The sequence below is a fragment of the Solanum stenotomum genome, chromosome 9 (genome assembly GCF_019186545.1).
Source record: "Solanum stenotomum isolate F172 chromosome 9, ASM1918654v1, whole genome shotgun sequence".
NCBI lineage: Eukaryota > Viridiplantae > Streptophyta > Magnoliopsida > Solanales > Solanaceae > Solanum > Solanum stenotomum.
Window position 1 is genome coordinate 9408154 of NC_064290.1, and position 24684 is coordinate 9432837.

Sequence of the window (24684 nt, forward strand, 5' to 3'; positions counted from 1 at the left end):
AAATAAACTGTTGTGTTTTACCATTTCATTTCGTTTCAAAATAAGTGGTATTTCACAAAATTTAGAAGATATTGATTTTTCTCTTCCATTTTATCCTTATTTAAATAAATGAAATTTTGTAACTAAAAAACTATTAAAGATCAATTTCTTTGTAAAGATTAGTAAAAATACTTATTACTTTTTAGGAATGAATAATTTTCTTAAGGGAGTAATTTATTGCTAGTTTTCCATTTATCAAACATTTAATAGGCATTTCAACAAAAAAATTGGATGTTCTTAAAATAAAAACAAAGTTAGAAGAAGCAAGTTTAAAGAAAGAAAAAATGAAGGGAATTTTGATAGAGTTGTCGAGAAGAGTTGTAAGACTCCCAAATAATATTGTGAATGGACGATTGTATTGCTCTCCTCCTTCATCTTCTTCTCTACCTCCCAATAACAAGCTCTTCGTCGCTGGTACTATGATTTCAATTTCGCTTATTTTTATCATTTCATCTGTATATATATATCAGTTTATCATATTGTAAGCATTTGCAGGTTTGTCATGGTCTGTGGATGAAAAATCGCTCAGTGATGCATTCTCCTCTTTCGGGCAAGTAACAGAAGGTAATACAAATTGCTAATGATTTACATTACAGTTTGTTTCTTCAGGAACAAAGGTATATTTATGTTGCACTCTATGTATTTGATAAAATGCCTCAATGGAATTACTTCTTTACGGAAGGTGCAAGTGTCTGTACTATTGAGGGCATGAAGGAGCTAGGTAACACCAGCGTGTAGCGGTCAGCTTATAAAAGATTAAGCTCATGGTATTAATTTCAATGAACCTTAAATCATAGTATATGATAAAAGACGAAAGTTAGCAGATAATTTGAACAAAGTATATACCTGAAAGGTTCAGGGCAAGAAAATCTTCTGCAAGCAACGGATGACTCTGAGACGGTATTAAAATTAGTAGAGCACAGTTGACTGGAAAAGTAGTGGCCAATGATTAATGATTAATGGGGCTGCCATTCACGAGAAATATTGTTTGTCTTTTACCAAGTGTCCTTTCTTGAATTGCCTTTCCATGTTACCTCAAGAACACGGTTTCTAGAGATTTTTCAACTGGAAAGGACTCACTATTAGAGACTTATTGACCAACTTTCTCTGCCTTTACTTGTAGCTTATTAGAGACAAAATTGACCACATCAAGCAATGGTGTGCAGTCTTGAGAAATATTTTTCAAACATAGGCTACCAATATAGTCCCCCCTGGTTCTGCTTCACTCAAAATATAAACTGGAAGAATCAGCTTTAAGATGCGCTTCCCGTGGGATGAAGGAGGTCTGTTGCAGAATTCTTAATGGTTTAGTATCACATTATTTAAATGAGCTGTCCCTAAATTATCTTCAACATTTAATCAGTAACATTGTCTTGCACGATATTACTGATTGTCAAGATTTTCATTTTCTTGTTTCTTTTTGTATGAACATGTATGTACATTCCCACTATTTCTGAGCTGAACTTAAATTGCCTGAATATCTGTGTTTTCATGTCTAGTAAGGATAATGTATGATAAGGAAACTGGTCGATCAAGGGGATTTGGGTTTGTTTACTTCTCAAAAGACGAAGAGGCCAGCAGTGCAAAAGACTCCATGGATGGAAAGGTGAGCTAACAACTATATACTGTGATATTTCAGTCTTGTCACAATGGCATAGAATCTCAAAATGACATTAGTTTTATTTCAGGCTTTTCTAGGTCGTCCATTGAGGGTAAGCTTTGCCCTTGAAAAGGTCCGCGGTGCACCTGTTGTTGTTCCCCGACTTACAGGCACTGGAAATGCTGATAGAAAAACTCGTTGAGTTTTGTTTGCGGTAGTGTCCCTGGCATTGAGGAGTGGTTTTCTGCAGCATTTTTTTGGTTTGGTGAATATACCTTATGTTACTGGATCAATTACCTGATTACCTCCATGAACGCTTAATAAAAGGCGTTCGTTCTTTGCAAAAGCTACCAGGAAATGAAGCTAGTGCTGGGGTGGTCTTGTGGGAATTCACATTATGTTGACTTGAGTTTGTACTTACTATACTACCACAAAACAATTAGAAATCTTATGCTGCAACCAGGAAATTGGTGCAGCTCTCTTTGTGTACCCTTCATTTGGTTGTTGGTTATAGTTACGCAGGTAAGATTTAGTAATTCATGTATTAGTTATTCATCATAACTTATACATGCATTAGTTAAGCGGAATTGTAAATTGATAATCAAACGTATGTTGAATTTATATTCATTAATATAGTAAGGTTGTTTGGTGTTGTCAAAAAAGAAAAGAAAGAAAGATAGCATAACTAACTTGCCACATTTTGGCTTTATTTGTTCTATCATTGATGCTTAATAATCGAAAAATGTCATAAACTATTATAAAAGCTTAGTTTCATTAAATTAAAATCAAATAGAAATTTTCATTGATGTTATTGAACCTGGTCAATCAGGCAATCACATCTCTTTCATACTCATATTTTAAACATAATTTTAATCGATTATAAAGCCAATATTAAGACTTTTACCTGGTTAAGATAAAAAAAAATGTTATGATGAGATTAGTTCTGGTAAGATAAGTTATGTTGAGATTATTTTTTATTGAGTGTTTGATTGGTTGTATTCTAAAATAATATGCATTGCATAAATTTTAAGAATATGTTTTTTGTTTACAAAAATACCCTTCACTTTATTTAGTTTTTTTTTTTATATTTACTTGCAAGCTTTAGTTGTTTATTCTTAAAAATAAAATTTTCATCTTATTTAGCTTAAATATTTTTGTGTGTGCATCCCATGTTGGTATCATATGTATTTTAATTTATTTCTTTTTGTTTAGCTTAAAAATAGAACTTTCACCTTAAATATGTAAAAGTAAAAAAGATTTATGAGAAATCAAAATATAAATAAACATAAGAATTAGTCAAATAAATTCATAAATAAAAATAATAGTTATATAATGTAATTTTTTAATTGAAAAATATGAAGAATTATCATAAAAATAAGGGAAAATGGTTTGAAAAATACTCTAACTTTGGCCAAAATTGTTGTTACGATACCAAACTTTATGGATGACCTTTTGTCTCCCTGCACTATTTAATAGTGTATTTTAAATGTATATATGTGCCCACGTGGACACGTTATTATTTATAATTATGTAATATTTATGATGTCTACGTAGACACATATATACCTTTAAAATACACTATTAAATAGTGCAGGGGTAAAAGGTCATTTCCAAAGTTTGGTATCGTTACATCAATTTCGATCAAAGTTCGGATATATTTCAGACATTTTCCCTAAAAATAAGGAGTAGTGAAGGTTGTGAATGTTATTATACATGATATTGAAAATAATGTAAATATACATGAATGTGAAAAGTGAGGTATAAAAAAGGGTTTAAAGAGATATCTTTGTCATCTACATATTTTATCCTGAGATAAGTTATCCTGTAATTACTATAGCACCCAAGGGAGAAATAACTTATTCCAATACTTTTATTAATTTGGGATAAGTTATTCCGAACTTGCCAACCAAACAACAAATTAAGTGTCACTATAATTTAATCTCACGACTATTTGATATTTATCCTTTACACCAAACGACCCCTAAATGTTATGATAACCAACATGAATTGTGGTGCAGTGGTTGAACTGCTTCACCCTTAATTAGAAGTCTCGATTCCAGCGTTGGACTCCATAAACTGGTTGGGAAAAAAATATAAAAAAGATACTCCTATTATGATAAAATTAACTTATAATTTTATCCGAAATGAATTATAATTTTTAAAGAATAATAAGGTCCATCAATATTTTGTATAGAGATCTTTTGCAATAGTACTCTTACATTGCAACTCAATGTAAGTAGAGTTAGACATATTTACCAATTAGACATCATTATATTATATTATATCATAAAAAGGAATATTTCTTTTTTCTATTTTCAAAAATTCACAATCTTATTTTTCGAACACAAGGTAAATCTATTTGTATACAATAAGAATTATTTTGCTTATTAGACTTGATGTTGGACTGTAGAAAATAATAAGCCTATTTAATAAAGAGGAAAAAATAAATACTCAAATCTTCGGCGGAAGAAACGAATATATACCAAAACTCTACAGTCGTAGCTAAAAAGAGAGAGAGGAAGACGAAGAAGCATCAGAATTCAGAAAAAATGGAAAATCAAGCAAATCTCGCCGCCGACGCACAAAGAGAAGAACTTGTCAACACATTCTGTGAGATTACTTCTGCTTCTAAACCTGAAGCCCTTTTCTTCCTTGAAAGCCATAACTTCGATTTGGATGCTGCTGTTTCCACTTTCTTCGAGAACAGTACCTTTGCCGCCACCGCTGCTGCTGCCGTTGATGAAGACGATGAAGCTCCTGTCCCTGCTTCCGCCGCCACTAACGTCGCCGCGCAAGGCCGTTCTCCGTCGCGCTCGCGATCTTCCTCTCCACCTCGACCTAGAAACCCTCCAACTTCTAGCCGCGGCGCTGCTGGGAGGAGAACTGGTGGAATTCACTCTTTCTCTGATCTGAATCGTCGTCCTGTTACTGGGTCTGGGAGTGACTCCGATGAGCCTCAAGAGTATTATACTGGTGGAGAAAAAAGGTATAACTGGTGATACTAATGCTACTTTACTATTGGCTTTGTATTGCTTCATTCATATTTAGTTAGTACTAATAAAGTATTGGCATTGATGTTCTATCATTAGTTTGTTTTTGAGTAGGAATTGGAGAAAGTGTTTGAGTATGATATTTTTTGAATTTACTAGTGCAGAAATTTGAGGCCTTTGATGAGAGGAATATGTGAAAATTGTGATGTCAGTATGCTTATCATTCCTGTTTATTCTTAATTTACTGTTGTGTCTGATCAATTTGATCTTGACAATGCAACCGGGTTCCTATATCCTTCCACCAAGTACAAATCATCTAGCTTTTTTTTTTGCTTTTACCAAGATTTGGATCCCGGTTTCCATAGTCTTCATTCTATATAACTGATCACTATGTCACACTCTCGGGTGTGTTGATATGTGTATTTTGATATCACAATGTTGCATGATGTAGTTGCTTATCAATGTGACATGTTTGTGTGTTGCAATTTTGGCTGTCTAAGCCAATGGAGCCTTGACCTAGTATTTATGGAGGAGTTGCTTAGAGTTGAGAAACTATCAGGTTCAAATTTCGTTGATGTATGGGGTCGAGTCGAACTTATGGATTCAATGTGTTTTCCCTACTAGTGTGTCCTGCATGTTACCTGTTTTCACCATTTCGTGGTGTAAATATAGGAAATATTCCTATTACTATCAATCTCACGATTTGGGTTTGGTCAGGTTTAAGGCTTTATGATTTGTTCATGTATTCAAGTATTTTTAAAATTGTTGGAATATGGAAAAAGTGCTCATCATCGAAAAGAAAACTAAACATGTAGTGCTTTATAAGAATTTGTTTCTGGTTCCTAGATGGCATCATCCAATTCCTTATTCTGTTTATGTAAGATGGAGAAAGCAAACTTTGTAAATACATAATTCTTATTCTTGAGGTGTTCTGTTACATGGATACACTTGAATATTTCGGACTTGTATTGTAGAGACGCAGTGTGCATTATTGCTAGTAATTTGCTTATCAAAATCTTTTTGTAGCGGAATGCTTGTTCAAGATCCATCTAAGGCAAATGATGTGAACTCAATATTCGATCAAGCTAGACAACATGCAACTGTTGAAGGACCTCCTGCATCATCTGGCTCTAGAAGCTTTATTGGAACTGCTAGAAGACTTACGGGTGAGACTGTGTCCACTGCTCCTCAGCCACCTGAGAGTGTTACTCATACCATCACTTTCTGGACCAATGGGTTCACTATTGATGATGGACCCTTGCGGAGGTTTGATGATCCAGAAAATGCCCCTTTCGTAGAGGTAATGTCAGTCATGAGTTTTACCCTTCAAATATTTCCTTTGTTGCTCATCTTTCTGGTTCTACATTCACTACACATGTTCTCCTCAGCTGAGTCAACTAAACCTCCTTTTGTTAGAAAAGGTGTTCACAAAAATGTGTGACATTCTACTCTTTTTGTTGAAACTGTTGTGAACAGTGTTATCAAAGGTGAAAAACACAAAAAAGCTCTAAGGTGCATTGGGGCTTTAAGCACTAATGAAGAAAGTCGCAAATGGAGGAAAAAATAAAAATATGTATGTGTAAAAGGATTAAAGAGGCATGTTGTAGGTTGGAAAAATAGTGGGTTTTAGGTTATGTTGTTTCTCCTATTCTTCGTCGGCTATAAAGCTACTTCCTGTAGCTATGGGTGACAACTGAATGGATGGTTTCCTTCTACTAAGGCAATAACTCCCTCCCCCGAATATTTTGTTTGCTTTTGAATGCTTCAGAGTCAGACCTCTAGTTACATAACTGTTATGATCCTAATCGGGTCGCCCAATGTTCAACCTCGGTTTAAAGTTAGCGACTAGCTAAAACTTTCTCTAAAAGGTACTAACTTAACTCTTATCTGAAAGGGAAATTTTGAATCAAAGTAACAAGCTAGTACATGTTTAGAACATACCACCCAAGTATTCTGATGTGTATCGAAGGTAATCTCATCCAAGGTAGTGAATTTGAAGCAAGTTTGTGCCTATAGTATTGAATTTTCTTGGAGATCCATTATCTTTCACTGGAAGGAACTGAGAATCTAAATTTGAAGTCTTCTTAGGTGCTCCTTAGAAACATATGGAAAACCATATGTTGTGTTCCAGGTCAAATTTGCATCTTGCATGTTTATGGTCGTTTATGTTGTTGACAATTTCCCCCCATCTTTGCATTGGCAAAAATTAAGGACATAATATGAAACAATGATTATTCTTTTCTTTTTGGTGACTGGTTGTTGAACACTTGAACTTAATAAGTTGAATTAAACTCTTTATTCTTACTCCCTTTTCTTTTGCGTAGTGCACTAAAACCTGATCCTCCATAGTAACTATTTTTCACATGACTGTTTCCCTGAAGTAATTTCATGCTGTCGGAATTGGAATTATATTAACTCCTATTTATTCATTATCTATCCACGCCAGATGTTCTATGGATACAATTATTAGGCAGAACCACCAATGACTTTAGCTGGTTTATGCTTTTTCTATGTTGTGTTTTTCTTTCTCCACACTTGCTCTTAATATTTTGGTATGTGTAATTCAGAGTATCCGGAAGTCCGAGTGCCCAAAAGAACTTGAGCCAGAAGATAGGAGGACGTCTGTCCGAGTTAATCTGACAAGGAGAGAGGAGGACTGCCCTGTACGTCCTTATTTCTCTATTACCAAAGGCTCTCAATTATGCTTCTAAAACCTTTGCTCTTCATGGTAACACTCTTTTCCTTATTTGCAGGTACCAGAGAAGCGCCGTGCGTTATTTCAGGGTGTGGGAAGAACTTTAGGTAGCACTAGCAATGCTGAACAAGTAGACTCAACCGCTACTATCTCATCATTCACCGCAGCTCCATCCCCATCAGTGGGCCTAGTTGTTGATCAGTCACAGCCATCAACCTCAATTCAACTAAGGTTGGCAGATGGTACACGAATGGTTTCTCGGTTTAACTACCAACACACAATCAGGGATATTCGAGGGTTTATTGATGCATCAAGGCCTGGTGGATCAAGGAATTATCAACTGCAGACAGTGGGCTTTCCTCCCAAACAACTCTCTGATCTGGACCAGACGGTAGAGCAAGCTGGCCTAGCCAATTCAGTTGTGATTCAGAAACTTTAGCGGGTTACGACTTCTCTGTTATATCTGCTGCAGTTACACCCAGAACCATGCTGATTTCAATGCTATCTTTAAACTACACATACATTCCTAATCACAAGTAGGGCTAGCTTTTCTTGGAGCCTACTGATGGAATTCTCTTTTGAAGTTGAGCAACATTCAGAAAGTTCCTTCTACTTTCCATTGTCGTCTAAAATTTGCGTTTTGTATATTGCATGTCCTTTTCATACTTATGATATGTGTTACTTGTGTTGAGAGTCTGGAAACAAACTCTCTACCTTCACGAGTTAGGGATAAGACGCATACACATCACCCTCTCAAGACCCCACTTGTGGATTATACCGAGTATGTTGTCTGCATTGTTCTGATTTCCCAACTTTACCTTAGTTCCAACTTCCAACAGAAAGCACATTTAGGACAAAACTTGCTCTGCATGTTTAACTTAAGTATGAATTAAACGGCATTATAAGGCCAGCTCTAGTGGTCTACACTAAATAAATTTCTATGCAAGATACTGAGTTACAACAATGGGGCTAGAAGACTTCTAATTTTAGCAGTAACCAAGAGGGTGGGTTCGCTTGTAGGATGTATAAGAATAGTATTGAATAAAGTGTATTCTGTAGTAATATTGATATCAATTATGCTGAGATTATTTTTACCCATCGTTTAATTTGGTGTATTAAAATAATATGTACACATCATTTCTAAGAAAAAACATTTACAGAAATATCCTCCATAAATACCGTGGAAAGGATGTGAAAAGGTTTTAAGGTCTAATTATGTCTTTAACCATGCTAATGCATGTATTAGAACTCTTGCATTGCTAATACTTATATGATTTGTGATGTATTAGTTATACATAGCATAATACCAAATAGAGTGATATATAGATTAAAAAACTGTATCACGTAAGATATTAGTAATACACAAAGTTAATACATAAATTATTTATTCTAACACATTCTATCAAATGACCCATCATGTTGGAACGCATAAGCTAAAAGGATAAAGTAATACGCTGTTTCCACTTATATTGTTTAATAAGTTATAACTGAATAAACTAATCATGCACACTGGACATATGTTTCATATGAATTTGAAAATTATATCCTTTTGGAATATCTCTTGAAAATTATTTTTATTTTTGTTATTAAATCCAAAAAGTAATCGAATATTGGCTATATATATATTTTTTTATCACTGTCCTTATGCGCTTATAGAATTTTTTGGTTGTTAACAGATAAAACTTTCCTGCGTGAAATAGGATGAGAAAATATTAATCCCAATTTAGAGTAGGATTAGTATTTTAAATCCTAGTTCCACTAGTAGAACAAAGAAATACTATTAATTTAGAGCCACCATTATTATTATTATAAATACAAATTCTTCTATTCACCCTTGTCACTTGGCAAAGTACGTCTCACAAATTTCTCAGCTATGGATTTTGCCGGTGCTGCGTATTTCATCCGTCGTCTGCGATTATACCCACAAATGTACGAGCAATTCCTCCGAGTAATGAGAGATTATTCAACTGACAAATTGGATGTTGATACTCATGTCATTTCAGAATTAGATACTCCATTTCAATTCCATCATGATTTACTAGTTAGATATAAAATTTTCTTGCCTCCACAATTCCGAGTTGTTATCAGCAATCCCAAATACGACCCGATCTGGCTATTTTGAAACAATGTATCGATTTTATGAACAAAGTGCAGAAGCGCTTTCCTGATGATCAGGTTGTTTTTGGGAAATACATGAAGACAATCAAGGAATTGAAACAAGATAAAATATCTAAAAAGGAGGCATATAATACAATTGCGGATATCTTTGGTGAGGAAAATCAAGATTTGGTGGATGAGTTTTTGTGGCTGCTTTAAATAAGATAAGGGAGGAGGGCAAGTCGAAAAGATGAAAATTAGAAGTACTAAGTATAATTTATCATCTTGAAAGCAAAGCCTCTTAAAATGACATTTATGTATTATTATAACTGCGGGATGATCCAAGATCAAATATTGGCGTGAAGTTCAAAGAAACATAATTTTATTTCAAATCAAGGAGTATAGTATAAGAGTTTTCTTGGACTTCTTGTGTTTTTTTTTTCTCTATGTGAATGTACTGCTACTTTGTTATTGTACCATTTAATGAATTGCAGATAGTTTCATTAATTACAGTTTTAATTCTTCACCCAATTCTGTATGAAGTTGTTTTACTCTAATTGCAGACACTAATGTTACTCTCTAATTTGATACTATTCATATTAATGTACTTATTTGGCTTTAAAACAGTTATTCATTGTTTAATTTGGTGCAGACACTAATACACTCGGTATAAATGTATCCTTTAGAATGCAACAAGCTCTATTATAGTAGTACAGTCAGAATCTAACAAAGATTTACAAAATAAAATCCAACACAATAGAATATTGAAAAAAGAACTTGACTTTTTTTCATGACTATTTGCGAAAGTTTCCCTTTGTTATATGGATGAAGATATCCTCTATTGTTTTTAATGACAATAAAGAGAAAAGAATAAACATGGTTGCTTTCAATTTGGCAAAGAAAATGTTAGAGGAGTTTTGGGAACTGAAGAAGAATAAAGGTTAACTAAGGGCTATTCAAGGAGACAAAGTTCATGGATGAATTTATTTTTTCTAATGCATCATACTATACAACACCTGATATTGGAACACATAAGCTAAAACGATGAAGTAGTGCCCCTAGGATTATTTAGTTCAACTTTTGACGTAACATATCTAAGACCATAAGATAAAAAGTCATATTGGTATATTCTATAATTTATATATTTTAAATTTAAGATCAAACGATTCAAAATATTTCCTTATTTTTTTAAAACTCCGTATCTATTCAAAACAAGACAAACAAATTGAAATGGAGAGAGTAACAAGTAAGGTCTCATTTTTTGACATGATTTGAAATTTGAAGCTTTGTTTGGACATGCAATTTGAATTTCTTAAGCTGTATTTTTTCTCATAAAAATAAAAAGTCTACAAGTTATTAAAAAAATCAAAATTTCCCTAGTTCTTATAAATTCTTACAAAATGTGTAAATCATAGTTATTAAACAATATGTCAAATCTCCTAAGATTTCACAAGATACATTAACTAGTCAGCAATAGTAGAAACTAAATTATTTTTTAATGTAATTCTTTAACATGGCATAGACGATGATATCTTCACAAAGAGCATAGAGTTTTTTTTTACATAATTAAAATAACGGATCTTTTTTTTTTTTACAAAATAAAAATCTATAGGTTTAGTTTTTCATTTAAAAAAATTAAAATCACAAGTTAAAATCTAAAATCCTATTTTTTGGAAAATTTGTATTTGAAATGATTTCAAATCATACATCAAAACATTAATTTAAATCACAATATAAATTGCATGTCCAAATACCAATTAATTTAGAATATATATCGTCTTAAATAATAAGATTTCTCATATAGGACAATTAAAGAAGTATGTAATAAGCAAAAACATTAATTTATTTTAAATATTATAATAATTTGAAATGAAAATTTAAGATAATTTTTTGGTGATACGACCGTCAGCATTATTTCTTTGAGTCATGAGTGATTATTCAATGTTATTGTTGCTATCGTGTCCCAATTAAATACCCTATTTCAATTACACAATGATTTGTTAAATTGGTATCAAATTTTTCCGCTTTCATAATTTTAAACATGGTTATCTTTGTTGCATCCTCGACAGCTCCAAAAGAGTAATGTTATTAACGCCTACACTATAAAGGAAATTACATTTGATCTTTATTAAAATGCATGAAGAAAATGTATTTAGTCATTTATTAAAAATCCTAAACTCCTCTAGCTTTTACCTAGGTGGTGGAAAATCTTGAACCATATGGAATAAAAAATAGAGTAAGAAATTTAATTCTTGCATTAATTTTAGGAAAGCTACTTTACATTTAAACACCAAAATTAATGGTCCAATCATAATTACTCCATCCGTCTCATTTTATGTGAGGTAGTTTGACTCGGTACGGAGTTTAAGAAAGAAAGGAAGACTTTTAAAACTTGTGGTCCAAAATGAATGATAGAAATTTGTGTGACGGTAAATCATTTCATTAAGGATAAAATAGACATTTTATAGTTAAATTGTTACTTAATATAAAAATGTGTCATTTCTTTTAGGACTGACTAAAAGGAAATTAAGTCACATAAATTGTGACAGAGGGAGGAATATTTTTCTCTCTCTCATTGTCTGTTTCCTTTTGCCAAATCATTCTTGTATGCACCTTGCTAAATGCCAATGGTGAATTGTTCCTCGTTCAGTATCTGTTGGGTGACATCTAATCCAATTTTAAAAACCCAACTTCAAGCATATACCACATTACGGGCGTGTGCTTCAGTTACATATCATATTTAGATACAAATAAGTAGATGTATCTGCTTATCATGTATTCAAGATGAATATTTTTGAATATAACATATGAAATTTATAACATAATTTGGATAACATCAAAATTATTTATTATTTTTAATTATTTAAATTATTACTCTTTAATAAATATGTTTTTTAGTCTTTTCTAAGTAAATAAGATAAGAGTTAATCTAAGCCATAGCAATATTGGAGTATGTATGCATATATGTTTTTTACTTAGATTTTTTATATTAATTAGTCAATGTTCATTACTTTCAAGAATATAATTATTACTAAAAGCAAAAATGTGAAGAAAATAATCACTTAATATATATATTTTTTTTAAAAAAACTTTAAGTTGTTGAGTATGGACTTTGTATGTCTTTAAGAAAAAATAATTATTATGAGTGTTTTACTATAATATTCATATTAATTGACATGTTTCAAGTCTGGAAAAGTAATTTGAGGATAATTAATGTTAAAGTTAAAAACAAAAAAATAGCAAAAAAATGAACATTTATTCCTAAAATCTTGAATTAACAGGGAAATATAACAACCAAATACATTTCTCATGTCTCAAGTGGAATTTAATTTCCTCTTTGTTTGGTTCTTTTTCCTTTTTTTTTGGTTATGATGAAGCAAGAAAATAAAGAATTGTAAGAGCAATGAAGAGTTGTTACGTGAGTGTAGTAAAAATTTACAACATATGAATTAATGAGTGGAAAAATAACAAGGTTGCTCATATGATTCCAGTTTTGAATTTTTATTTTGTTATGTGGTTTCTAAAATTTGATTGTAATTATTTGATGTCTGATAACTTTTTGTTTAAAAATGAGAATGGAGAGAGTTTGTGCGAGTAAATCTATGTATTATTTTATATAGGTATTAGTTATGAAGGGATAAGTTACTTATATATTAGTGTCACGATCCAGATCGTCGTGATTGACACCCACACTAACACTCTGGTTGGAGAACCACTACTACAACTCAACCCAAGCAACTGAACCAAAACTAAGGCATTTAAGTACACGAGAGCAGGAAAAGACTAAGGAAAGAAATAGAGTTCCCATAAACTCTAACAAAAGTCTAACAATAATAAACTAACAATGCGGAAGTAATGCCTAGAACCTGAAAGTCAATGTACCAAAACATCTAACAATGAACCAAGTCCAAACAAGAAGGGATACAACCCCAACTAATGTACTAATAACTAATAGAACTGTCTAAGTCCGAAATGTGGACATAGACGAAAAAAGAACTCATGGTAGCCCGGAAGAATTAGCTCACCCTTGAATTCGAACGACTATCACTGATCTTCTAAGCGAGGTCTGTCAGTAGCCGCTTGAAGATGCCTTGTACTCAACAAAAATAAGAGCAAGTGCAATATCAGTACACCACCACAGTGTACTGGTAGGATCACACGGCTATCCCACTAAGTGCAACATACATTAGTCAATACAACAATATAATCACATGCACATATCGAACATATACAATATTATCAACATTTATGAACAACGAACAACTTCACATTTCTCAAGATAAACAATTGTGACAAGTCATTGTTCCTCTCATGGAACCCAAACCCAAACAGTTAGCATACCAGAACGTGATATTCGATCCAATAGTTATGCCGAAACGTGGCAACCGATCCCATATTTATGTAGGAATGTGGTAACCGATCCAAGTTAATTATGCCGGAACGTGACAATAGATCCATTCAACACACCACAATCACAATCACAAGTATATCCTCAAGATCATACAATTAAGTCATGATTTCATGATAACCATCATTCATCTATCTCATTTACAACAAGTGTGATAAATAATGCAACATTCATATACATACATGTATCATAATGAAGCAAGAACAAACATACATCACACAATCATAGAATCACAACCATCACCTACCTCGAAACAAGCTTGAAACCCTAAGAAACTTGATCCTTCCCTTTCCAGATTCGTTCCGCTTGTTCTTAATCTACAAACAATCAATATAATATGGGAATCAATAAACAATCACTAATTACCCGAATTACTAACAATTCTATGAACCCTAGATCAAACCCATGATCCCAATTATCCAAATTAGAATTGTTTCCACCATAGAATCTATAACAAAACCCACCCCCATCAATATTCATCCATTCAATTACGTTCTACGGATCGAAAAACGGATTTGGGGAGTGAAAAACTTACCTTTAGCCTCAAGAATGGTGAAAAATGAGTAGGTGTCGCCTGAGGTTCGTTCCTTAGCTCTAAAAATCGAAAAGTGCCAAATAAGATCGTTTAAGGGTTTATTTACGACTTTAAGTCGCGTCGAACCCGCCACAACAACCCTCACCCCACTGTAGCGGCCCCGTTAAAGCGACACCAATCCCGCTAAAGCGGCTTGCATGAAACCAGTGAGCTATTTAAAGAATTCCAAGACCCCCATTTCACAACACACCTCTAACCAACGACGATTAGAAAATACCTTTTACGCTAAGATCGATTCCGGGAGTTCTACTCGCACGAATTCAATTCTGTAAAGTCGTACCAGTTCTTTAACGAGTTATCTAACTACTCATGTAATCAAAATCATAATTAACTCACCCGGTTGTTACCAAATTTCCCTACACCTTAAAGACTTCGATTTCGTCCAAATCTAGACTAGATTAGGAAAATTCAAATACTACGAAAAAGGTTTCCGGCCTCAAATTTTTCTCCGTTGGCAATTCTATAACGACGGGAACATGTCGTTACAATTAGTTATACATGTATTAATTATTTCAAATTCTATCCCACGTAAAATAATATATAGATTTCCTCATATAACTTATACATATATTAGTTATGCGAATTTCTAAATGGTCAACTAAACAATATATTAATTTTATATATACATAAACTACCTATTTACTAAACATTATATAAATAATATTAAAAAAATACCTAAATAACGTATTTCTTATCCACCTATCAAACCACTCCTAATTTGGTATTTATACGAACTTATTCATTCAATAATAGGAGACTTGAGCTCCACAATTAATCAAAAAAGATAAAAATAAGCATAAGTCGGTAGCCTACTCTTTGTATTCTTCGAAAACTTTCAATAAATAGACACTTAATTTATCACTCTCTAGTATCTCCTTTTCTCTTTTTTTTTTTTTAACTTTTAAATTTTAATTTTTCACTTGATATGCATGATCAAAGATTAGAAGATAATTTTGGTATATTTCAAATATCTTTAATTAATAACCACATAATTTCAAAGATATTTTTTAAAATTACATGTCAAGTCAAAATTAAATAAATAAATTAAAACAGAAGGAACAAGTATAATGAAACTCCACTAAATTTAATTTCAACTAAGATTAGTAAACCTATCTCATGTAAAATAGAATTAGTTGGGGAGTATTACTTACCAATTATAATAGTTGAATTCATCAAGACAAGTATCAATATTTAGCGCTCTCAAAGTATAGATTATCAATTGCTCTACTTTTGAAGAACAATCTCACGCTAAATTTTTTCGATTTTTTGAGAAAAAATGGAACCGCCTGGTTTCACAGCCCGCGCCACATCTTTCCTTCTGTGTGTGCAATCATACCCACAACTTTTCAGCCAATATATGCGAGTGATGAATGATTATTCAACAAATAAATTGGATTATGATGGTCCAGATTCCGAATTGAATACTCTCTTCCAATTCCATCGCGATTTGCTAACTGAGTATAAAATTCTCGTGTCTGAGCGTTTAAAATCAAAATTACTTTCTTCTGAACAATCACGGAACAAACCCGATCTGAAAATTTTGAAGCCTTGCATTCATTGAATGAACAAAGTGCAGAATCGATTTGCTGATGAAGGGGGTGTTATTATGGCCTATTTGGACACCATTAGATCATTGAAGGAAGGTAATCTTTGTAATGAAGAGGCTTATAATGCAATTGCGAAAATATTTGGTGAGGAAAATCAAGATTTGGTAGATGAATTTGAATTCATGTTTTTGGATAAAAAGGAAATTAGAAAGAAGAAGAAGAATAATTTATCATCGTCAAGTAATAAGAAAACACTTGATGACTTGAAACGTTCCGAGCTAATGTAAGATGAGATGTGTGAACTTGATATTGACTTAGCCCTTGGGAAAAAAACAGTGGCATGTGTAAACATGTTGATGAACTCAGCAGAATAAGAGCGGAATCAAATAATCACTATCGATAATAGTTTAAGTGTTGTGAGTCTCGGTTACATTGAGAAAGTATACAAAGAAGAAGATGCTTCTATTCTAACAAGACTACGGGATGATCCAAGAAGTGTTTTGCCCGAAATTTTGGAAAAATTGAAGTCGAAAGAGGACGAACTGAGCAAAAAGTGGAGTGATATTCATGAGAAGAAAAAGAATCCGACAAATTCATTACGTAAATTAAGGAGTATAGTATGATTAATTCCAGTGATTTTTTTAATTTGTTTTGGATTTGCTCTGTTTTCTGTTAATTTATTTTGGATTTGCTTTGTTTTCTGTTAATTTGTTTTGGATTTGCTCTGTTTTCTGTTTGTGAATGTACTGCTGCTCTGTTTCTTGGAAACACTATTTTTTAGACCTAATATATTAATTTTGATTATTATCTCTGTAGCAGAAGTATGTGTATCTAAATATTCAATATTATCTCTCTATATATATGCAACTTCAAATACATTTTTTTGGGTATAAGTTTTTATTTTTAATTATATAATTGCATTTTCCATATGACTTATCATATGCGCCCTTACCCGTTTGACTTGTAGATCTCATAAGTTAAGTATATGGAGGGTTGGTGTACGCAAACTTTTTTTCTATTTTGTCTGAGATAATAAAGTTATTTTCGATAGACAATGGATTAAAAAAGGTTTTGACAAATACAAATATGATATAAGAATATTTGAAAAAATATTTGAAGATTATTTCATGTTGCATTGTAAACGCGGAGCTATGACTTGGCGAGGGTGGTTAGATGAACAACCTTCGTCAGAAAATTTTTGCGAGTATATATACTAAATATCGATATTTTGGATATATACTAATTGTTGGACACTCTTGACGCAATAAAGAGTATATATACTAAATATCGATATTTTGGATATATACTAATTGTTGGACACCCTTGACACAATAAAAGAAGACAATGTTAGGGTTTTCCCGGATTTTCTTACCTTAATTGAAGTTTATTTTTTTCCTTAAAGAAATATCAAAGTATTACCATAAATGCTTGAACTTTTTCTGAAAGAAAATAATAATTTTCTTCCATATTTGATTTATTCTTTTCTTAGAGGAAATGTTTGGAGATCAATAAATTGAAGATCCTTATTCTCATAGCATAACTCAATAGCATCCACAATGTAGTAATTTAGAGAGTCTTGTTTATGGGGATATTTTTTCTCCTTAACATATTTATGTTTTTCAATATTAGTTTTATAATATGTAGGTCGCTTGACCAAACTATATTAATAATATGCTTTTAATATGATTTTATTTGTCGTCTAATTTATCGTCATATGATTTGCAAATTATAATCTTCCGCATGATGCCTAATCACCCTTCATAACCCAACAAGTGGTATCAGAGCACATCGTCCAACGATCCCATGGTCCAATGGTTGAACACGAGGTTGAAGATATACTCAAGTTTGTTTCAAATCAATTTGTAATCAATTTGATGATAATGAAGATTTTTTGTCAAGCTACATGTGGAGAAAAAGTTTCAACCATATTTTCAACATTTCTGTTGCTGCAATTTTTAAGAATAAAAACAAAATAATTTTAACTCATATATTTTAAACTTTATTTTTAACAATGACAAACAACTGTGATGAAGACTATGTGAAGAACAAAGATTATCATGCAATTGAAGAAGACGGATCAAGTTTTGTCAAGAAAATACAGCCAAAAGGGGAGATTTGTTAGGTTTTGTCCGAATTTTCTTACCTTAATTGAAATTTATTTTTTTCCTTAAAGAAAAGTCAAAGTATTACCATAAATGCTTGAACTTTTTCTGAAAGAAAAATATAATTTTTTTCCATATTTGATTTATTCTTTCCTTAGAGGAAATGTTTGGAGATCTATAAATTGAAGATCCCTATTCTCATAGCATAACACAATAGCATCTACAATATAGTCATTTAGAGAGTCTTGTTTATGGGGAGATTTTTTCTCCTTAACATATTTATGTTTTTCAATATTAGTTTTATAATATGTAGGTCGTTTGACCAAACTATATTAATAATATGTAGGTCGCTTGACCAAACTATATTAATAATATGTTTTTAATATAATTTTATTTGTCGTCTAATTTATCATCATATGATTTGCAAATTATAAGCTTCCGCATGATGCCCTAATCACCCTTCATAACCCAACAGACAACCCAGTTGTTAAGAATTTTCATTTTGGATAGTTGGTTAATTTGATATTGAACAGGTAAAAAATATATACAACTTGGAGCACTATTTTGTAACCAATCTTTATAAGCTGACCAACAATGTTTATTTTTTTACTTGTCCTAGAGTATGAGCACCCTTGACGAAAATCCTGACTCTGTCACTGCATATAGTCTCGAATTGATTGCAGTATCAGATTGCATATGATGAACAGGTAACTTGGTACAATGGTTGATCATCTTTGGTTATACTACAAACCAAAACTTTGATTCTTAGAGCAAAACCATGTGGGTACCAAAAGTTATATGGCGGTGTGAAAGCAAAAACACAAATACTCAAAAGGCCAAATAGGAAGCGCACTCAAAACGGGTCCATCTGTCATGACTTCCAAAAAGAATAAAGGCTAGCTTTAAGAGAACAACAATCATCCATTGCGAGAGATTCCAATTTCGAATATGCTGTTTTATGTCATTCGATGACTTGATTGGGACATTCTTGTTTTAATACGTGAAGATGGTGATTGCCTAGGCAGAAATAATTTTATTTTCAGCTGTTGAAGTATCTCAATCTGACTTGATCATCGATAAGAGATCACTATTGAGTATTGATCAACGAGTTCCCAGGAAAATTTATGCAAATTAGAACACTACACATTTAACTAAATCAATTTGATTCTTGATCAGGAGATAAAGTTTGGATGCTTGTAACATAGGAGTTAGGTGGATAATTATTCATGTGTATAAGTGGAGGATATATATACGACAAAATGATCTATTTAATGTAACATTTGGACTATTACTAGTATTAATATTGTTATATGTTAAATTAGGTCTTAGACCTAACTCACACTCCAAAAGCTAGCTCAAAGGGAGGAGGATTGTCCAAGCCTTGTAAGAAGTCCATCCATCTCAATAACCACCGATGTGGGACTTTTGTCATTCTTTAACACCCCACCTCACGCTCAGTGCTTAGCATCTAGTGCATGGGCAATTTTGATTTTTAGGGGCCCCAACATCGCCCAGTGCTTAGCATCTAGTGCGTGGGCAATTTTGATTTTTGGGGGCCCCAACATCGGGTTGACAATTTTGATTTTTGGGGCCCCCAACATCAGGTGAGACGGGCTCTGCTCTGATACCATGTTAAATAGGTCTTAGGCCTAACTCACACCCCAAAAGCTAGCTCACAGGGAGGCAGATTGCCCAAGCCTTATAAGGAGTCCACCCATCTCATTAACCACCGATGTGAGACTTTTGTCATTTTTTAACACCCCACCTAACATCCAATGCTTAGCATCTGGTGCGTGAACAATTTTGATTTTTGGAAGCCCCAACATCGGGTGAGACGGACCTTGCTCTGATACCATGTTAAATTAGGTCTTAAGCCTAACTCACACTTCAAAAACTAGCTCAAAGGGAGGAGGATTGCCCAAGCCTTATAAGGAGTCCACCCATCTTATTAACCACCGATGTGAGACTTTTGTCATTCTTTTACATTATAGTCTGTCTGTCTTTGTGAGAGTGGAATTTATCCTTTATTTTGTCCTTTCCATTCATTTGGATTTCTTCCGTTTCATCGATTTGGAGTTCATTAACTCTTTTGGTAAAAAGGGTCCTAAAAGAATTATGTGGGACAAAATTTTAAATGACACATATAATTGGTCATATAATCGTGCTTATATAGATATTTTTTATACAAAATTCTTAGTTGGTGGGATAAGATGATTAACTGAATTTAGTCATTTTTTTTATCCGAGTTGAATTGAATAAATAAATAATATTAAATCAAAATGCATTGTTAATAGTAAATCCTAACAATTATCTTCAATCTCCAATCCCATCACGATTTGTTGATCGGATTTTCCATTCTCTCTAATTCCGAGCAACATTACCTTCTTGGCAGTATTAAAACTGTTATAAAGCAGGGTATTATTGGGGAATACTTGGAAGTTGGATATCATCATGCACTGAACTTAACTGACAAATTGGATGTTTATGTTGTTGTGTTAGAATTGAATATTTTGTTTTAATTCCACGATAATTTGTTAACTGTGAATCAAATTTTCTTGCTATCAAAATATTGAGCATCGTTATTTTTGTTGCAGCATTGTCAGTCCTGACAAATGCAATATTAGTAATGCCAACATTATAAACATATTAAATATGAAAGATATGAAGGAAAATATATTCGGTCATTTATTAAAACACATGAAAGAAAATAAAAATATATATATATATATATATATTCAATCATTTAGTAATGAAAGAAAGTTTGAGCATATTGGCTATTTCGGAAAAAGATAAACATGTTAAATTTTCATCAAAACATATGAGACAAAACAAATAGAGCAAGAAAAATACGCCATCTATTCCTAATTATTTGTTCATATTTCCTTTTTTAGTTGTTCCTAAACAAATCAAGAAAGAACAATTTTTTTTTTACTTATTATACCCTCAATTAATTACTTCAAAAAAAGGTAGAACTTGTTAAAATTATTAAGTTTTTAATTCATCCACTTCATAATTAATAGGGGTAAAATGGTAAACTACTATATCAATTATTTATTTCTTAATAAGTGTGTCAATTCAAAAGTAGACAAATAATTAGGGACAGAGAGAATATATGTTTTCACGGGATTACTCCCCTTTTTTGGGGAAGTAACCGTCTTGCATTAATTTTATGAACAAAGGAGAAATGTTTCATTGATAAAATGGAGAAGGGCCTAAAATACCCTTCAAGTATAAGAAATGAAACAAAAACACCTTCCTTTCACCTTTGGGCTCGAAAATACCCCTCCATCCATCTATATGGACCTATATTATCCTTTCACTTAACAAATTCTTTAAGATTGATAATTAATCATTTTATTAATGATGTGGCGGCCTTTAATTGGCTAAAAAATAAATTAACCAAAAATAATAATTTCTCCTAATTAAATCCGGATCCAGCTAAATTCTACCCAACCCAAGGGACCCTTCTAAACAAAATCAATTTACTTTCAGCAAATTGGCTTTCTCTCCACCATTAAAGCTTGAGTCAAGATATAAATTTTAGATAATTATAGAGTAGATTTTCTTTTCTTTTATGAGTTGATATCATTTAAATGATCTGTATTCTAATCTGTAGACTCTTGCTTATTAATTTGTTTTTTACTTTTACTTTTTTTTGTTTATTCATCTAGTATATCTATACCTTCCATACTTGTAAGGTAAGATGCAAAATCATATTTTTAGTTACTATTGTAGCATACTTTCATAGTTTTATTACAAAAATAATCTGCTAAAAACATAATTCAGATGCATAATATAGCACGGCATCACAAGCGGGCAACACTCACAACCATTTTATCAGCAGTGAATCAATATGTGGTGCATATGAAATTGTTCTTGGAAGTAAATTCCAAGAACTAAAGAGAGGAGAAGAGAGGAGGAGAAGAAGAGAGAAACTATGTATTTGCTTTATTAATCAAAGAACTTAATCAGAGAAGAGAAAAACCTAACTATTCAATTACACCTAAGCCTCTCTTATATAAAGAATCTTATGACCGTTACTATCTAACTAATCCTTGGAGTTAGTTATAGATTAACTACTTTTAGGAAATACTAACCCTTTTTTCATTTTCTCTCAACACTCCCCCTCAAGCTAGGAAGGGGAGAATATATCACACAGTCCTAGCTTGGAATTAAGATAATTGTGTTGAACTCTAGTAAGCCCCTTAGTCAACATATCACCTGGTTGTTCTTGTGTTGAAATGTAACTTGTCGTAATAACTCCTTGAAGTATTTTTTTTCTGATGAAATAGCAATCAACATCTATGTGTTTTGTCCTCTCGTGATAAACATGATTTGCCGCTATTTGTATTGCAGACTTGCTATCACTGAAGACACTCACATGGAGTGTTACCTCACTTCCAATCTCCTTCATCAAGCCTAGTATCCATACTAGTTCTGCTACAACAGCTGCAAGACTCCTGAACTCTGCTTCTGCAGAACTTCTGGAGACTGTAGTCTGTTTCTTTGACTTCCAAGACACTATTGAATTTCCCAGCTTCACAAAACAACCAGTTACAGACCTTCTAGTCTGTGGACAAGATGCCCAATCAGCATCACAATAAGCACTGATCTTTCCTTCTGAATTGCTAGACAAAAGAACTCCTAACCCTGGCTGATTTTTGACATACCNAGTTCAGTAAAGAGTAAAGAGTAAAGTTTGAAGTCCTTTTCTTCAAAAGTATATGGGGACTAAGTATTCCCAAAGAGTTTATAAATATTTTCACATTTAAATAAGAACGGAAACTGAGATTTCCAAAGGGCCTTCGGGCTAGTTTTCAGAAAAGAGTAATAGCTTTCTAAATAAAGCAAGCAGGGAAACTGATATTTCCAAGATAGCCTTTGAGCAAAGTTCTTGAGCAATTATCTGAAATCAGCAGAAAGAAGTATGTTTTTAAAACATAAGAGCTTGTATATTTTTTGGAGTAGTATTGAGCACCGATATGGGGGAGAGTTTAGACAACTCACAGCCTCCATAAACCATGTAGCCACCATGGGTAGAAAAGGGTCATACTTTTTAGATAAACCTTTTTCGAAATAGACTAGTGGATCCATTAGGCAGTTTAGGTCCTATACCTTTGGCCAGGTATAGGATGCGCTGGCAGCGTGAGGAAGATCGATGTATCATCACAATAGCTCTTATGTGATGGTTGTCGGTTAGAAAAACTCTCACAGAAGTTATTGTATTTTTATATACATCAGTTTATTGTATTTTTATATACATTTCAGAGTTATGTTGTATCCTTGCATACACACAGATTTGACAGCATATTTTTAAACAGTTTGTTTCTTTATATTGCACTTGTTTTAAATTGCTTTATATTGAAATGAGTTCAGAGTTGAGTATTCAAAGTTGAGTATCCAGAGTCGAATATCATATCTTTGAATTGAATATCATATTCTTGAGTTGAGTATCTAATCTCGGAGTTGAGTATCTTATCCTTGAGTACTTCTAAGTTGAGTAAGTTTGAGTAGTTTTGAGTACCCTTGAGTATTCCTTGAGTTGAGTAAATTTGAGAAGAGGTAAGTATGTTTCATTTCTATCAAGTTTCAAGCTTATGTTTATGTTTTAGAATTCCTCTTACATGCTCGTTCATTCCACGTACTGAGCCATTTGGCCTGCATCTTCTCATGATGCAGACACAGGTATTCAGGATCATCAACAGGAGCTTCGTTGATACATCAAAGAGTTCGATTTAGCTATGGTGAGCCTCCTTGCTTTCGGAGGACTTCATTTACCTTTCAGTTATATCAGTTGTTAGGATGTCCTGGGTCTTGTCCCGACTTCCATCTTTATCAGTTAGAGGCTTCATAGATAGTCAGTATAGTTGAGAAGTATGTATCATTTATTTTATTAAATGTTTTAAAGACTAAAGTTGTCTTTTTATGGCAAGTTGTATATATTTTATTATACAGAGTTTTCTTTGGACTTAAAGTTTATATTTAAGTTTCATGAACTTTTATTTCAGTTTTTAAGCTTTGTATGCTTGAATCAGTTTTCCGCTTGTAGTCAGCCAGGATGAGGGTTCGCTTGGGGACCAGCAATGGTCTTCGAGTGTCGGCCACGTCCAGAGTGTAGGCTCGGGTCGTGACATTATTGATTTCTTAATAGGTGTGTCAATTCAAAAGTGAACAAGTAATTAGGGACAGAGAGAGTATATGTTTTCACGGGATTACTCCCTTTTTTTGAGGAAGTAACCATCTTGCATTAATTTTATGAACAAAGGAGAAATGTTTCATTGATAAAATGGAGAAGGGCCTAAAATACCCTTCAAGTATAAGAAATGAAACAAAAACACCTTCCTTTCACCTTTGGGCTCGAAAATACCCCTCCATCCATCTATATGGACCTATATTATCCTTTCACTTAACAAATTCTTTAAGATTGATAATTAATCATTTTATTAATGATGTGGCGGCCTTTAATTGGCTAAAAAATAAATTAACCAAAAATAATAATTTCTCCTAATTAAATCCGGATCCAGCTAAATTCTACCCAACCCAAGGGACCCTTCTAAACAAAATCAATTTACTTTCAGCAAATTGGCTTTCTCTCCACCATTAAAGCTTGA

General features: G+C 32.7%; 2 protein-coding genes across 2 annotated transcripts; both read left to right on the top strand.

The window, feature by feature from the left end:
• Positions 1 to 300: 300 nt before the first annotated feature.
• LOC125876477 (glycine-rich RNA-binding protein 4, mitochondrial) lies at positions 301 to 2290 on the top strand. The gene is made up of 4 exons (XM_049557663.1): positions 301 to 453; positions 535 to 603; positions 1539 to 1645; positions 1728 to 2290. Exons 1-4 carry the CDS (start codon positions 324 to 326, stop codon positions 1839 to 1841), a joined length of 420 nt encoding a protein of 139 aa, XP_049413620.1. The 5' UTR covers positions 301 to 323; the 3' UTR covers positions 1842 to 2290.
• Positions 2291 to 4095: 1805 nt separating this feature from the next.
• LOC125876620 (plant UBX domain-containing protein 4-like) lies at positions 4096 to 7993 on the top strand. Its single transcript, XM_049557839.1, has 4 exons — positions 4096 to 4625; positions 5656 to 5929; positions 7197 to 7292; positions 7383 to 7993. Exons 1-4 carry the CDS (start codon positions 4189 to 4191, stop codon positions 7761 to 7763), a joined length of 1188 nt encoding a protein of 395 aa, XP_049413796.1. The 5' UTR covers positions 4096 to 4188; the 3' UTR covers positions 7764 to 7993.
• Positions 7994 to 24684: the final 16691 nt, after the last annotated feature.

What these genes read in the sequence shown, in the direction of transcription:
- LOC125876620 (XM_049557839.1), top strand. Translation starts at nt 4,189, where the DNA reads ATGGAAAATCAAGCAAATCTCGCCGCCGACGCACAAAGAGAAGAACTT. An exon ending in AAAATGCCCCTTTCGTAGAG is followed by an intron (nt 5,930 to 7,196) that starts GTAATGTCAGTC and finishes TGTGTAATTCAG; the next exon opens with AGTATCCGGAAGTCCGAGTG. An exon ending in GGAGAGAGGAGGACTGCCCT is followed by an intron (nt 7,293 to 7,382) that starts GTACGTCCTTAT and finishes CCTTATTTGCAG; the next exon opens with GTACCAGAGAAGCGCCGTGC.
- LOC125876477 (XM_049557663.1), top strand. Translation starts at nt 324, where the DNA reads ATGAAGGGAATTTTGATAGAGTTGTCGAGAAGAGTTGTAAGACTCCCA. An exon ending in TAACAAGCTCTTCGTCGCTG is followed by an intron (nt 454 to 534) that starts GTACTATGATTT and finishes AAGCATTTGCAG; the next exon opens with GTTTGTCATGGTCTGTGGAT. An exon ending in TTTCGGGCAAGTAACAGAAG is followed by an intron (nt 604 to 1,538) that starts GTAATACAAATT and finishes TTTCATGTCTAG; the next exon opens with TAAGGATAATGTATGATAAG.